Consider the following 14261-nt stretch of genomic DNA (forward strand, 5'->3'; position numbering starts at 1 on the left):
TTAGATTGTGTGTTAGGAATAATTTCTGGTTAGGTTTGGTGGAAGATACAAAGAAAAAAGGCGATTACAAATATTGGACTTAAATGCTTAGATGCCATTGATATATTCTCTAGAGACCATAATGAGATGTGCAAGCAGGTGTTCTTGTCATACTTGTACATGGATATCTTATGAAGTATAGAGATTGCACTTTAACTTCTGTCTGATGCTAGTCTAGTGTTTTTTCTGTCTGAGAGAAATTGGGTCCAACAGTTCTGCCAATTTTGCTTTCTATTATAAATTTACTGAACAAGATATGTAGATCCTTGCTTTATTCAATAAACTTTTCTATTTTCATTGTTCCTATAGCAGAGTTCCTATGTGCAGTGTGAAAATTCTTATCAATTATTGTTATTGTTAATATGGAAAAATAGCAGCAGATGCTGCAAGAGCAGTTTTCAAAAAGTTCACAGTGAAGTAAAATTCAAACAAAGGTTGGAATCATTAAAATTACATTGTCAATATTTAGATAAGGATAGTGTATAAAACTTCAATTTTGGCTTCCAGCAAAACTGAAACAATATATTTAAACTACAGATACTAGAACTCTGTGGAAAGACAAGCTGTGCTACACTACTTTATTCTGAAAAATTGAAACTTTTATTTTTTTTTTCCCTCTCCAGTGTTTGTAAAATACTTTCTTAGAGGAGAAGGATCAGACCAAGCTGGAAAAAAAAATGTTTAAAATACTAAAGCTTTTTTTTGAAGTCAAGGAATCAGGAGAGAGATTGAATGCAAGGGAAACAAAATGGAACATCTGTTCTACTTGTCAAATGCTGTATGCTTTTATAATGCTTAGAAACATAGTCACAATGTAAACTAAGGCAGAAAATATCAGAAAGATAAAGCATGAGAGAAAACTTGAATCGTTACCCTGTGGATATTTTTCACTACTTTCGTATACAAGTATTATCACAAAAGCATAAATCTTGATTGAAAGTAAAACATTACAACCGTAATTATATCACAGTAAACTCTATTTCCCATCAGAAAATGTTGGTTTTGAAATGTTCTTCCTTGCATTGAGAACTCTGGAGTTTAGTTCAATTTAATCATGCTGTAATTCACATAACTTAAAAATCTGTCAATCTTTTCGTGCTTTCGTGGTATGTAAATAGTCAGTCTTACTTGAACTAACTTGTTGCTCTGTATAATGTTTATCAGTCAGACTGTCATATGCTTTTGATGGGTATTTCCATTTATTTGCTCTAGAGTACCATAGCATCTACACATACACAAAAAAAAACTTTGCACATCAAAAGATTTTATTATGATATATAACATCATTTAGACAAATTGCTTTGACACATAAAGGATAAATAGCATGAGTGTGTGGAATTGAATCATGAAACATTTAACTGACAAAATTCTATTTCTTCATATTGCTTTGGAGGTCAAGGGGAATCAGGGCTTCAGGAATCAACAGTTTAGGACAGTGAAGTCATGTTTTCAACTCTGCCATCTTGATTTTTTTTTTAAAGTGTTTTTCTGTTGTTCAATTTCAAAACATCTGCAGTTTAAAATATTCTACCATTTATTGTTTATCAGAAATGGTGGACCATGAATAAAATAAAAATAAAATATTATATCCAAGCATTAGTTACAAAGATTTACTTCCACCTGTCTTACATGGCAGATCTTGCTGGAATTCTGAGGGAGAAGCTGGCATTTTTGTACAGATGATGATAAAAGGGAAACTTAACAGGGCCAAGGTAACTAATTAGTTTAATTCAGGAATCTTTTGTGAATGTCTTAGATCACATTTATAAGAGGGTAACTTTACTATGTTCACTGAAATTAACAACTGCTCACTTACATTAGAATAGTATAATATGGTCCTTTTAAGTTATTTTAAAATATGGTCCTTTTAAGTTATTTTAAAACATCTTTTTAATTAAAACACCATCAAATATGTTTTTATGTGTGCATGCACACACACACATATATAAAATCTTTATCTCTCTGTAGCTTTATGTATATTCATAGCTATATACATAAATCATATAAATAAAATAATATTATAAATAAAATTAATATTATAAATAATGTATATAAATACATAAAATATATAAATATTATAAATAAAAGGAATATTATAAATAAAATAAAAATTGGCAGAATTGCTTAATAAATTTGGCATTGAGTCATTGGTTCCAGAGGCTGTTATTTCCATTACCTGTGGCAAAAGTAGAATTAAAATGTTGTTCTTGTTTTTTTAGTTTTTGCATGAAAATTTTGGCTAAAAAAATATGATTAAAAATACATTTTTTAAAAATTTCAAAAATTAAAGAATAAAAACTTAAAAAAAAAAAAAGTAATAGCTTTAAAATGTTTATGCCTGAGTTAAATGTGGAAAATGAGCTCTCCTGGAATAAAAAATGTAGTAGAATGATATATTCCATACCAAAGGCTAGACTCAGAATCTGATCACTGTTTTTTTTTTTTTTAAGTAAAACAACAGCAAGATCTGGAGCTTAAAAATGGTGTAAATAAACAAACAGTAAGAAGGGTTGTTTATTACTATTATTATTATTATTATTTTAATTTCACAGATGAGCTTGCTTTCAGAAAGAGTACCCACTCCTGTAACCGATACAGACTCTACTTCGTCAATAAGTCTAGAGTCAAAAAATGTGTAAGTGTTGATGCTTAATTTATGCATGTGTACAAGCATGAATGGACACTGCTATTTTATTCACAATTCAACATTTTATAACCCTGCATTTTTTAGGGCTTTTGCCAGGAGCACGGTCATCTTAGCACGAGTCTCATTTGAGTGGCTCTGATGGGATATTAATTTAAAACTCTTCTGCTGAATGGTATCTACACCTTCATAATACTACATAGCAAGATTGCCTACATTCTGGCTGAAAGTCAGAATGTAGGCCATCTTACATGTTAAGACGAAGACATCCTTTCTTTTATATTGAAATTTAACGTCCCTTATATTCAGGTATATATGCATACCTGTATATTTCTTATCTGGAAGCATACAGACCTGTGAGCCTTAAAATCGAGATTTATGTTCGTGTTAGTGCAGTCCCAGTTATTTAAGCAGATTTTTGATTATACTTTAACATAGATTTCATGTATAATTTGCAAACATACCACAACAGTTTTGACTCAAGCCTGTAGTGGTGGCATGTGAACTGGATGGCAATTCCAAACTAGTGGTAAAAAGAAATTCAGAGATGCAGAGCTCTTACTGAGGAGGCTATCACTAATCAGTACCATTGGCATAAGCTACAATTTCCTTCTATCATCTAGATTTTCGATTTCATTACAGAACGAGAGAAACTGATATATTTCTGGGTGAAATTTTTGCTTCAGAACACAACATGGCAAGGATTCTGCAGAAGTGATTAAAGTTTGGGGTAATGGTTGACTGCTGTGAGAAAAGCTGCTTGCTGCACAAGGATAGGATTCTTAGTGATAGGAATCAAAAGGGGGAAATGAGAACTAGAAGTGAGAATCCACTAAGCAAGTGCTTTTAGGGAAGCAGAATCATAAGAGTTTAGCGATGCCTGAAGTGGTCAGTAGTACCTTGTCAAAGGTCATGGAATTAATTCACTTTTATTTTGGGGGGACAGAATATTTTATAGGGCAGAAGGCATCATCATACTTGCTTATTGTAATTGCTGTTCTCCCTGCCATGTTGGTAGAAAGTATTACTGCTCTTAAAAAAAAGGAAACTGTTGTATATATTGCACCTTATTTTCATAATTCTGTACTAATTTTCTAGCAGGAGTCTTTCTCTCTTCAAACATGGGTTTTTATTAGTTCCTCAGAGTGTTTTTACATCAGTGAGAAATTCTCTGCCAGTTTTGCCACTTTGCAACTGCCACATTAATGCCTTAAAAGACTTGGTAAATCATAGGTACGTGTATGGATGACACAGGTCTTCTCAGTTCCCTGTTGCATCATCTGTCTGTTCTGTGCTCCTTCCTTACCGTGTAACCTAATCCTTCTGCCAGGATGAGTTTGGATGTTTGCACATTATTATTATTATTTTTTTAAAGATAACATAGCCTACATGTAGTCAGGTGAATGAAACCTTTTGCTTTTTAAAGTTAATTTATAGTTTTTTTTTCACATGATTTATTTTTATATATATATGTAATGACTATTTTGCTATTCTTACAGTTTATTATGGGAAGAAACTTTGCTAGATGCCTTGTTAAATTTTTCTGCCACACCAAAAGGACTTTTTCTGCTTCATAGTACAGGGGCCATGAATGACTGTGTGAGCTTTATGTTCAACAGTTTATCAACAAAACTCCAGGTAAGCGTTACAGAGCAGTTACAGTATTTCTTTCCTTTAATGGTTACAATAAAATAAAGAAGAAAGAAAATAATAAGAAAATAAATCCAGAAGCACTTTTGTCATTTATACTGCACAGAAAATTAATTTTAAATGTAGATAATGATATTTGATGTTAGTGTCCCATAGATTTAATTTTGTTGGATGTTAACCATCTTTAGAATGCCATATATATAATGAGTTTTTATGACTTTTTACTGGGAAGTTCAAAGTGAAATCTTGTTGGTAGGCATTGTTGAAATCTAGATAAAATGTTAGCATGTAACCAAAAATCAGCTTATATGCATTTTAGGAGAAAAAATGTTATGGACATTCTACTGAAAGTGTGCAAAGAACATTATAATACCAATGTTTTTATTATTTGCTGATGTTGCATCTCCCAAACATAGTATTTAGCATTTAAATTTTGGTAAGATACTTTACTTGATGTTTTGTTTGGAATCTGACCCTGGCAAGTCTGTACAAGATCTGTGAACTGTTCAAGTCTAATATTACAGTGGATTAAATTCTATAAACATGTGTAGGAAATATCAATATTTAAGAGATCTTTTAAGAGCTTCATGTCCTCTGCCATACTAAATCTGTGCTTTTATATTTGTTACTAACAGACAAACAAATGTGAAGAGTTTGGTAATGGAGTGATTATTGCACAACTGGCAACAACACCAACAGGTGCAGTAGCTCTACAGACTTCAGGTAATTTTAAGAAGGGTGTTATAAGAATGTGCTGTTGTCTTGCACAGTAGAAAAAAATGGTGGGAAAGGTATTAAAAAGATGAACAGACTGGAATAATTATGCATTATTAGCAAAGGCTCTTTAAATGCCTATTTTTTTTTTATTATTATTATTATTCAGGGAAATTTATTCTTTCAGACTTCAAAGTCATTCACTTATCTTGATGAAGGTTTTTCCCCCCCCCACATTACACAAATTTTTATTTCATTGTTTTTGATTTCCAGAAATTTCCTGTTTGTGCATTTATGACTGTTAAAAATAATAATAATAATAAAAAAGCTGTTAATAATTTGCAAGTACTTATTGATTGGCAGATCAGAATTATTAAGTGTTGATTTCTGTAATTTATATGCACTTTTCCATGGCTACTGACAGCTCAGAGTGAGAAGCTTCATAGACCTGAATGTCGTTTATGCTCTGGTGCAACAATGAGACAGAATTGAGATTTTTTTGAATTCATGTTCAGAGAAATTAACTGTTGTAATACCACACAGGTGTCTAGGTAGTCGTTGTGTTAATTAGAATCTTAGCAATAATGTAAAGCTATCCTTGAGTTGCTAAGGAATTCAGTGAGGTACAAAAGTTGCATATATTCTCTTTGAGTATCTAGAAATGGTTGGTGTGTAATTAAAGTGGCTTGGCTGAAAGATTATTACAAAGGCAGGGAAATTCTGCCAGTCAAGGAAAATGATTGTTATTTGTTTATTATTTATGCCTCTGGTATTTTTCAGAGAGCAGGGAGCAGACTTACTTGAGTAAATCCATCTGTCCTATTTAAGGTTGTCTTGCTTCTTATGGCCTTCAGCATCAAAGAAAAATGGTAGATCAAAAATAATAAGCATTGATTTTCAGCCCTTAGAGCAGGTTGTGTAATGTCTGTGAAGTTTATATTAAGTTTGTAATTTACACTTGGAGATTTCAAATGTAGATGGCTATTTTTCCTTTTTAAAAAAATATTATTGTTATTACTAAACTATTTAAATTCAGCTCGTAGTGTTTCCCTTAAAAATATTTTTTCAGTCATTATGGTATGTTTTTATACCATTTTCGTACTATAACTCACCAATAAACTGTGCGTATATACAAATTTACAATAACTCACCAATAAAACCCAGAGCCAATGCTAGCTAAGTCTTGAGAAGTTAACTTGTTAAGAAACATCAGCAGCTCATTTACATGAAACATGCAATTTATATAAATATCATCCTACTGTAGTACAATATTCTTTGTGAACTGCTACTGTAAAACTGAATATAAGAACATTGCTGTAGAAAGGTGATTTGACCAAAGGATTGAGAATAGAAGGGAGAGAGTAAGACTCAGGCAGTCTGTCTTGTGAAATTTTAGTCCACAATGTAGAAAATTTTGAGAATCTGGGTTAAAATTGTGGTGTAAAATGTTTTTTAATATGAAAACTGATTTTCTGGTGTTCTTACCATTCTCACGATTAAAACAAAAAAAAAATGTTTTAGGGTTTATAAAGGCCCTTGTAACTGAATTATGGACTCTTTTGGAGTGTGGAAAAGATGATGTGAGGATAACTCAACCCAAATCTACTCCAGTTGACCCTATTGACCAAAGCTGTCAGAAGGTGAGAAGTTAATTAATAATCTTCTTTACTGGCATGGAAAAAAACAGTACTGTATTTCAGATATTATGTTACATAACTTTTACTAGTCTTTTATTGCAACTATACCTGCTTTCTCTCATATGGGGCAAAATTGATGTAATATGCTAGTCAAATAATGGTTAATTGAAAAAATTCTTCTGTTACATGGTGGATCACAATGCCAAGGTTCCATTAAAGGTGATATAACAGTAAATAGGCATGACAGAAGTGAAATTTTCAAAATACTAGCTATCAGTTCAAGTCTTGAGTTACTGTAGTAAGATCAGGGAGAAATATTTTTGCGTTGCCAGGAGTTGGACTCGATGATCCTTGTGGGTCCCTTCCAACTCGGGATATTCTATGATTCTATGAAAAATGTGTTTTAGAGTGTGCTGTGTCTCTAAAATTTAGAATTGCATGGTAGTGCAAGTGTTAGGATTTTCAAAATAATTCTGAAGTTATTTCCAGAATTAAATTTCATTTTTTCCATTGGAAAAATGTTCAACTTTACTAAGCCACCACTTATAAAATTTGATTGCTTGTACATACTTCACAGAGACTACTGATCTTTTTGATTGTATATACACCTGCCAGGTTTGCAGTGATTTTGGTAGCTCTATGTCAATTCCAGCCTACAAAGAAGGATAAGAACAAATTTAAAGTAAATAATTTTGAACGTATATTTGGTTATACTTAGCTGACTAACAATACCTTTTGTCATCCTTTTTATTTTTTTTCTCTAGTCTTTTCTGTCTCTGATAAACTTGCTCACTTATCCTGCAGTTCTTGAGCTCCTGAGTAAACAGGATATACCAAATAAACCAAAATATTCACTCCGTGAAGTACCTACAGATATTATTGTAAGTAGAGTTTTATAGATTTTAAAGAAAAATAATAGTTACATGAGGATATTTTTATTGAGAAATTATTACTGTAATAAACAGTAAGTTATTTCTTCTCCTTTGAAATTTTCTGCATTTTGTATTATATACAGCATGAGGGCAGTATATGCACGTATCAATTCACGTTAACCAAAATTTTCATTTTGAAATCCTAAAGATAATAAAAAAAATGATGCCTAATTTAAAGATCCTATTTACTGGCTTGTATGAGAATGTGTTTTTCCACAAAAAGTGACATACTTAGTTATCTCTGTGTGTGCATACATGCTTGCAAATGCTGGAAAACACCTATATTTGTATTTATATAATATTGCTTTATTACACTGTGGATTCAAAAATAAAAATAAAAATAGAAGCACCTCAGGCTTTCTTAATAGCACAGATGATTCATGCAAACAAAAAATCACTAACCGGAAAATTACTGATCAAGGCATATTTTAGTCTTAAGAAAAATAGTATTCTGTTAGTATCATTTGGTATTACTTCTTCCAGCCACAATCCATTTCTTTTTTTCTCATCTGTGAAGCACAGGCAAATTTAATCTGTGACCTTGAGTGGCAGTTAAAATTAGATCTTTGCTAATGAGCTAGCACTTTGAATTGCTGTTGCATTAAAGTGTTTGCTTAGTGTAAGCTCTGGACTGGTGATAGTTTAAGTTGTTGTTTAGACTGTGTATGTCATAATAGTGTACATTATGTTTGGAAAGTATTCTTGTAGGTTTTTTTTTTTTTTGTAACACTGTTTTGTTGATTTCAAGAGTGAATGGTATGAAAAGTTTCATTTTTTTTTCAATCCACTCAGTGTTGGTATGTCCACTGATAGATACTACTGCTCAGTCATAAAGTTTTCTGAGGTACTGGAAGCAGGGGAGATGTATGCTGAAGATGATAAATATTTCAGAGTTTTCAAACTGGGGTAGATCTTAAGTAATGTTTTTTTTTTATGGCTTTTGAAAGCGTGTGTTACTTTGGCTTTTGTGGAACTTCCAACAGTTTTCTGGAATTCTCTAGGTTTCCAGAAATAGCAATACTGATACGATTGTTTGAAATTCATAGACTCACAGAACGTCTTGGCTTGGAAGGGACCTTAAAGATCGTCTAGTTCCAACAACCCTGCCATGGGCAGGGATGCCACCCACTAGATGAGGTTGCCCAGGGCCTCACCCAACATGGTCTTGAGCACCTTCAGGGATGGGGCATCCACAACCTCTCTGGGCAACCTGTTCCAGTGCCTCACCACCCTCTGAGAGAAGAATTTCCTCTTAACCTCTAATCTAAATCTTCCCACTTTTAGTTTAAAGCCATTCTCCCTTGTCCTGGCATTGTCTGCCCGATAAAAAAGTTGCACTCCATCTTTTTTTTAACCCTTTCTTTAAGTATTGAAAAGCTGCAATTAGGCCACCCCAGAGTCTTCTCCAAGCTGAACATCCTCAGCTCTCTCAGCATTTCTTCATAGGAGAGGTGCTCCAACCCTCTGATGAACTTCATGGCCCTCCTTTGGACCCATTCTAACAACCCCACATCCTTCTTGTGCTGGGGGCCCCAGACCTGGATGCAGCACTCCAAGTGAGGCCTCACAAAGGCAGAGCAGAGGGAGACAATTCCCTCCTGCTCCCTAATGGCCACTCCTGTGTTGATGCAGCCCAGGATGCAGTTGGCCTTCTGGGCTGCAAGTGCACACTGCTGGCTCATGTCAAGCTTTTCATTCACCAGAACCCCCAAGTCCTTCTTCCCTGAATTTCCCTGAAGAGTTACAGATAAATATATTTTGGATGGGGTTTGCTCACCTAAGTAGTGTGCAAAAGTGGGTTGTGTAAGTCCAAGTTAGACACACAAGACTGTGTAGTTAACAGAAGGGAAATAGGCAGTTAAAGGAGGGTGTTCATCTAACATCAACATATAATGGTTGAGTCTGAGTACTCAGAAAACTCTCTATTACATTAGACGATATCCTCAACATTCAAGCCTAGTCATGGATGGCCTTGGATGCTGGCCTCTGAAAATAAGTGGCCGTGTTCTGAACCAGTGTTAGAGAGGGTGTTATACTAAAGAATTTGCTGTTCTTTTCATTAAATCAGATGTATACACATTTCAAACATTTCAAAAAAAAACACAACAAAAAAACAGTTTAGCATTTGTCTCATGGTTTAATACTGAATAAGAACTCAAATACATGCCATGTCAGGATCTTTTTGTATATTCAATGATTGTTTAAATCTAATTACTAAGTTATTTTCTAAACCTTCTCAATGGTTTCTTCTTGCCATTGACTTTGTTTGGTGGAAAGCACCTCGTATTACAGAAAAAAATTAAATATTTATTTTTTAATAATAGGTTTCATTTTATAGTAAACATCCTTAAAGAACTGTTATCTGTGTGAAATACAGAGGGTTTTTTTACATTTGTCTTTCTTTGGCAGGATATCATTGACAGGCTTATTATTTTGAATTCAGAAGCTAAAATTCATTCCTTATTCAGTTATGAACAATCACATATCTTTGGTTTGAGGTAAGATTCTCTTTTTATATTCTCTGGTCACATTAACAAAATAGGATATAACATGCTTGGATGTGTTGCTTCTGATAAGATAATATTTGTTTTTTATTATTCATGAAGGTGAAATTCTACAACCCCCCCCCTTTTTTAACATAAGAAGATTGAATGAAAAGTGTTCTACAAAATGAAAATAGCAATGAATCTAATCTTATTACCTGTAAATGGATATATTGTAATATGATAAGCAATAATAGAAATTGCATGTTATTTTGTCTAGCTGATTGAAAAGAATGTGTTACATCCATTGTAGTGCATGTAGTGCATAAAACAAAAATCATACTGAAGTACTAAAATAAGCCAAGTATTTTAAACTATATGAGGTTTTATTATATCTAGTCCCCCTCTACTTAGAATTATTTTTTTAGTACATTGGTTTAATTATCACCAATTTCACCCATACTTATTTTGAAAATAGTACTATTAGATCACAATTATTTCTAGAACCTGAAGGAACATTAATGTTAGAAAACATGAACATGACAGTGTCAGCATATTTTAAGTGTTTTATAATATTTTAACATACTAATTAGAGTTTCTGCATTTTTTGTGCTTTTTTCCCCCCTGTTTTCCAAAGATGTATATATAAATCCTTTAACTGACTTATTTAGTAACATGTTTTGTGCAATTGAAATAAAAACTGTCTTGGATTGTTCTTCATAGTATGGAAAATTTTGATAATCTTGCTTGGGCAGGGTATAGCCCAGTTGGTTAAGGACAGCAACATTAGCTTTCTGCAACTGTATCTTTACTTTAATATCAAGGTAAAATTATTTTATACTATGTATGACTAACAATAAGATGTAGGGTAATTTGCTGATAAGTATGAGCATGGAAGATATGAACAGTGGCAGAATTTATAGGTGGGAGATAAAATGATTTTGTCTTCTAAATCGGGAGTTACAAATGTTGTTTGGGGGAAATCAGTGGTTGGATAGGAATGAGAAATCCTAAGATATTATTTGAAAATTAACATGTTATGAGGCATGTAGGTTTATCCTGACTCCATAAAAAGCTTGACAGAATCCCCATTGACATCAATAAAGATGAAGGAAAGTGAGCTGTTTTAAAGTTTAAAATAATAATTTGCTTTTAGATTGTGTTCTAGACTTATAAGGTAAAAGAACGCACTTCTTGTACCGTGATATTGGAATGCTTTTCTTTGTAGGCAAAAATGATTTACTGAATCTGAGCACGTAAGCAGTTGACTCCCATGCTGTAAGGCAAAGGCTGTTATACAAATCCATGAATCATGTGGTGAAGTTGTGTTTAATGCTTGCAATATTTTTAACACAGCCTCTACTCTGTGAGGTAACAGAACTACCCGTAACTACACATAAGAGCAATGTAAAAAACTCATCCATAATCAGTCAAAAGAAGCCATATGGTTAAGCAGATAAGATGGGCTTTAGAGTTCACCGTGGAAATGGCATTTTCTGCTGAAAACAGACAAAGTCAAAAAACAAGCAGAAATCCAGAAGATGTCTGATATTCCTCTTTTCACTTCATATGTAGAGCCAAATTGCCAGATTCTTTTTTTTTTAAAATTTTTATTTTCGTTGTTGTTCAAAAGTCCTGTTGCTTTCTTACCCCTTCATTGCCTTTCCTATAAAAGAAAGGATGATTCAAGTCTAGGGATTATAATACAGGCCTGTGTATACCAAAAAGAAAAAAAAAAGTAAGAACTGTTTTGTTATTGATTAAATAGCCTTTTATGAGCATGTGGGGCTTGCTGTTATTTTTTTTTTTTCCAAATAATTGAAAATTGGCACATACAAGCCTTCTATTATGGCAAATTCAAATGTCTGCACAAGGCAAATATATACTATTATGTAGCTACTGAAAATTTTCTATTGCAATAATACTGGAATTCTGAATGAATCTGGTATTTGCCATGCTTATGGTATTGTTTACAGTATTATGCCTTGCAAGAAACCCTAGTCTATATTATTTTAATATGAGAGGTATACAGTTACTGTTAAATACATTTTGAAAGTGAGTTCCATGAGCTTTTCTGTGAACCCTGCTGACTACAGACATCTGTGTTCTGAAAAGTAAACCTTGTCTTGTGTACTTGGTATGCTCCTTGACCAAATCCCATCAAGAATATCAAGCTTAGCAGCAGGTAGATCAAATACAGTATCAGATGTTGAACAGATCTGAAAATGTAGACAGCTCATTAAAAGGAGCAAAAGAGCTGTATTTCTCTGCTGCTATGTAGAAATAAAACACTTAAATTTTTGTGATAACTGCGATACTGAAAAACTGAACTGTTTTGTGACAGTAGGATTTTGGTGAAATGTTTACCTAGATTATTTTTTCCCACTGAATTTAATACCAGTAAACAGCCCAAACCACTTTCTCTAATTTTTAACAGCATCTGCACAGCCTGTGCTTCAGTGATTTAAAATTGTTTAGTTTATTAACTGTTTAACTATATGCAATTTAAAATATATAGGCATTTCCATGGTTTATTTAATCAAAAAAAGTATAGGTATATCCATTTGTCTCTTCAGTGTTATTATTATATTTTCTGGTGGCTGATTGTTTTAATTTTGAGTAAGTATGAATTTTGAACTATTACACTGATGGACAGCTCTGCAGAGACTCTACTGACAACTTTCCTTTTCACGCTTTCCTCCTCTGAGAAGTAGTGTTCATGCAGCAGAAATCAAAGGGAAATTGTAGGGAAGCTTGATATGGTTTTGCATAGCCAGTATCTCTTAGCCTATAAAGAATGTTCCTGAGAGTGCATTTGTACAGACAAGTAAAATATCAGTTCCACAGCAAGTCATCCTAGTGGGAGGCTCCTTTTTTGTAACTCTCAGCTCGGAAGTGGTTTGGCCTAAGAACCTTCTTCAGTAGGCATGGATGGTTCATTGTTCCTGGACTTTTGGCAGATCATTTCTGATTTGATCCAGAGAGATCCAAAGGCTCTTGGATCTTGATTTTTTGAAGCCCCTTGAGTCTTAACGTTTCAGGTGCTCTCAAGTGTAGTTCTCTGAGGACACTTCTAGGTGTCCGCTTTCTAGTCAGGGATTAAACAGGTAATTTCTTGACCCACAAAGGTGAATGACATAAATCCCATACGTTTGGTGATGGAGCACTGGAATATGTTGCCCAGAAAGGCAGTGGAGTCTCCTTCCTTCGACATCTTCAAAAACCACTTGAACATGATACTCGGCAACCTGCTTTCTAGGTATCTGACCTCCAGAGGTCCCTTCCAAACTTAATCATTTTGTGATTTTCCAATTAAATCCTTTTTTTTTTTTTTTTTTTTTTTCTGATCTGGTTTTCTTTTATTGCAGCTATTGCTACTTCCAGGTTAAGATCTATTCACCTGAAGGCACTTTTCATATTTTTTTATGTTATTATTATTCAAAAAGGGAAACTTTAGACAAGAAATTGGAGATAAGAATAGAAAAATGAAAGTACATAGTTCCTAATGTATGTATAGAATGATTTTCAAACTGTCAGTTCAACTTCAAAGCAGATTTGGACTTATTTAGAAGCAGGAGGAAGTTTTTCAAGCAGCCAGCATTGGCTGATAAAAGAACATTGAAGACTGTTTCAGCCACAATTTTGTACAGCCTGAAAATCTGGGTGCATAGGAACCCATACAAAAATTCTTAGAAGACTTTCTATTTTAGAAGATTCTTAATTTAAATTGCCATTAGAGCACAAATCCTAGGAAAAGGGAATTCACAGCAGTAATCAAAGTAATAAATTTTAATGTTATATTTACGGAGAGAATTTTCTTAATTTAATGATCAACTTAATTTCTTTGATACAAACATACACATTGATTGTATCTTAAAAGTTATTGGATGTGAGAGAGAACAATTTTCATAAAGGTGTGACAATAGATATCTTAACCACCTCGCTTTTAAGGCTGATCTCTTTGAATCACTGTAATTTTATTAACAAAGGAGTTGAGTAAACAGTGGTAACATACTTTTTCTTTCAGACCAATGAATATCAAGGCAACTTATATAGTATTTCAGTAGAGTGAATACATCTGTGAGTTGAGTTTTTTCTCATGCTGAAAAAATATATGCATAATATATGTATTTTCAAAGCCTCTGCCTAAAGCATTATTCAG

The 14261-nt window shown here is 33.2% G+C and overlaps 1 protein-coding gene across 14 annotated transcripts in view; it reads left to right on the plus strand.

Moving 5' to 3' along the window:
• The window catches only part of TBC1D32 (TBC1 domain family member 32), an 89533-nt gene that overhangs the window by 24175 nt on the left and 51097 nt on the right, over nucleotides 1–14261 (plus strand). For all 14 annotated transcript variants that reach the window (XR_010830397.1, XR_007163865.2, XM_048065529.2 and 11 more), the window contains 6 exons: nucleotides 2592–2674; nucleotides 4183–4321; nucleotides 4969–5056; nucleotides 6569–6687; nucleotides 7449–7565; nucleotides 10026–10114. Coding sequence is in view for 12 of the 14 variants with exons in the window: in XM_048065529.2 (XP_047921486.2) it covers nucleotides 2592–2674; nucleotides 4183–4321; nucleotides 4969–5056; nucleotides 6569–6687; nucleotides 7449–7565; nucleotides 10026–10114 (635 nt within the window). In the remaining 2 variants the exon portion in view is untranslated. The remainder of the gene's footprint in view (nucleotides 1–2591; nucleotides 2675–4182; nucleotides 4322–4968; nucleotides 5057–6568; nucleotides 6688–7448; nucleotides 7566–10025; nucleotides 10115–14261) is intronic.

The sequence above is a fragment of the Anser cygnoides genome, chromosome 3 (assembly GCF_040182565.1).
Source record: "Anser cygnoides isolate HZ-2024a breed goose chromosome 3, Taihu_goose_T2T_genome, whole genome shotgun sequence".
In the NCBI taxonomy this organism is placed as follows: domain Eukaryota; kingdom Metazoa; phylum Chordata; class Aves; order Anseriformes; family Anatidae; genus Anser; species Anser cygnoides.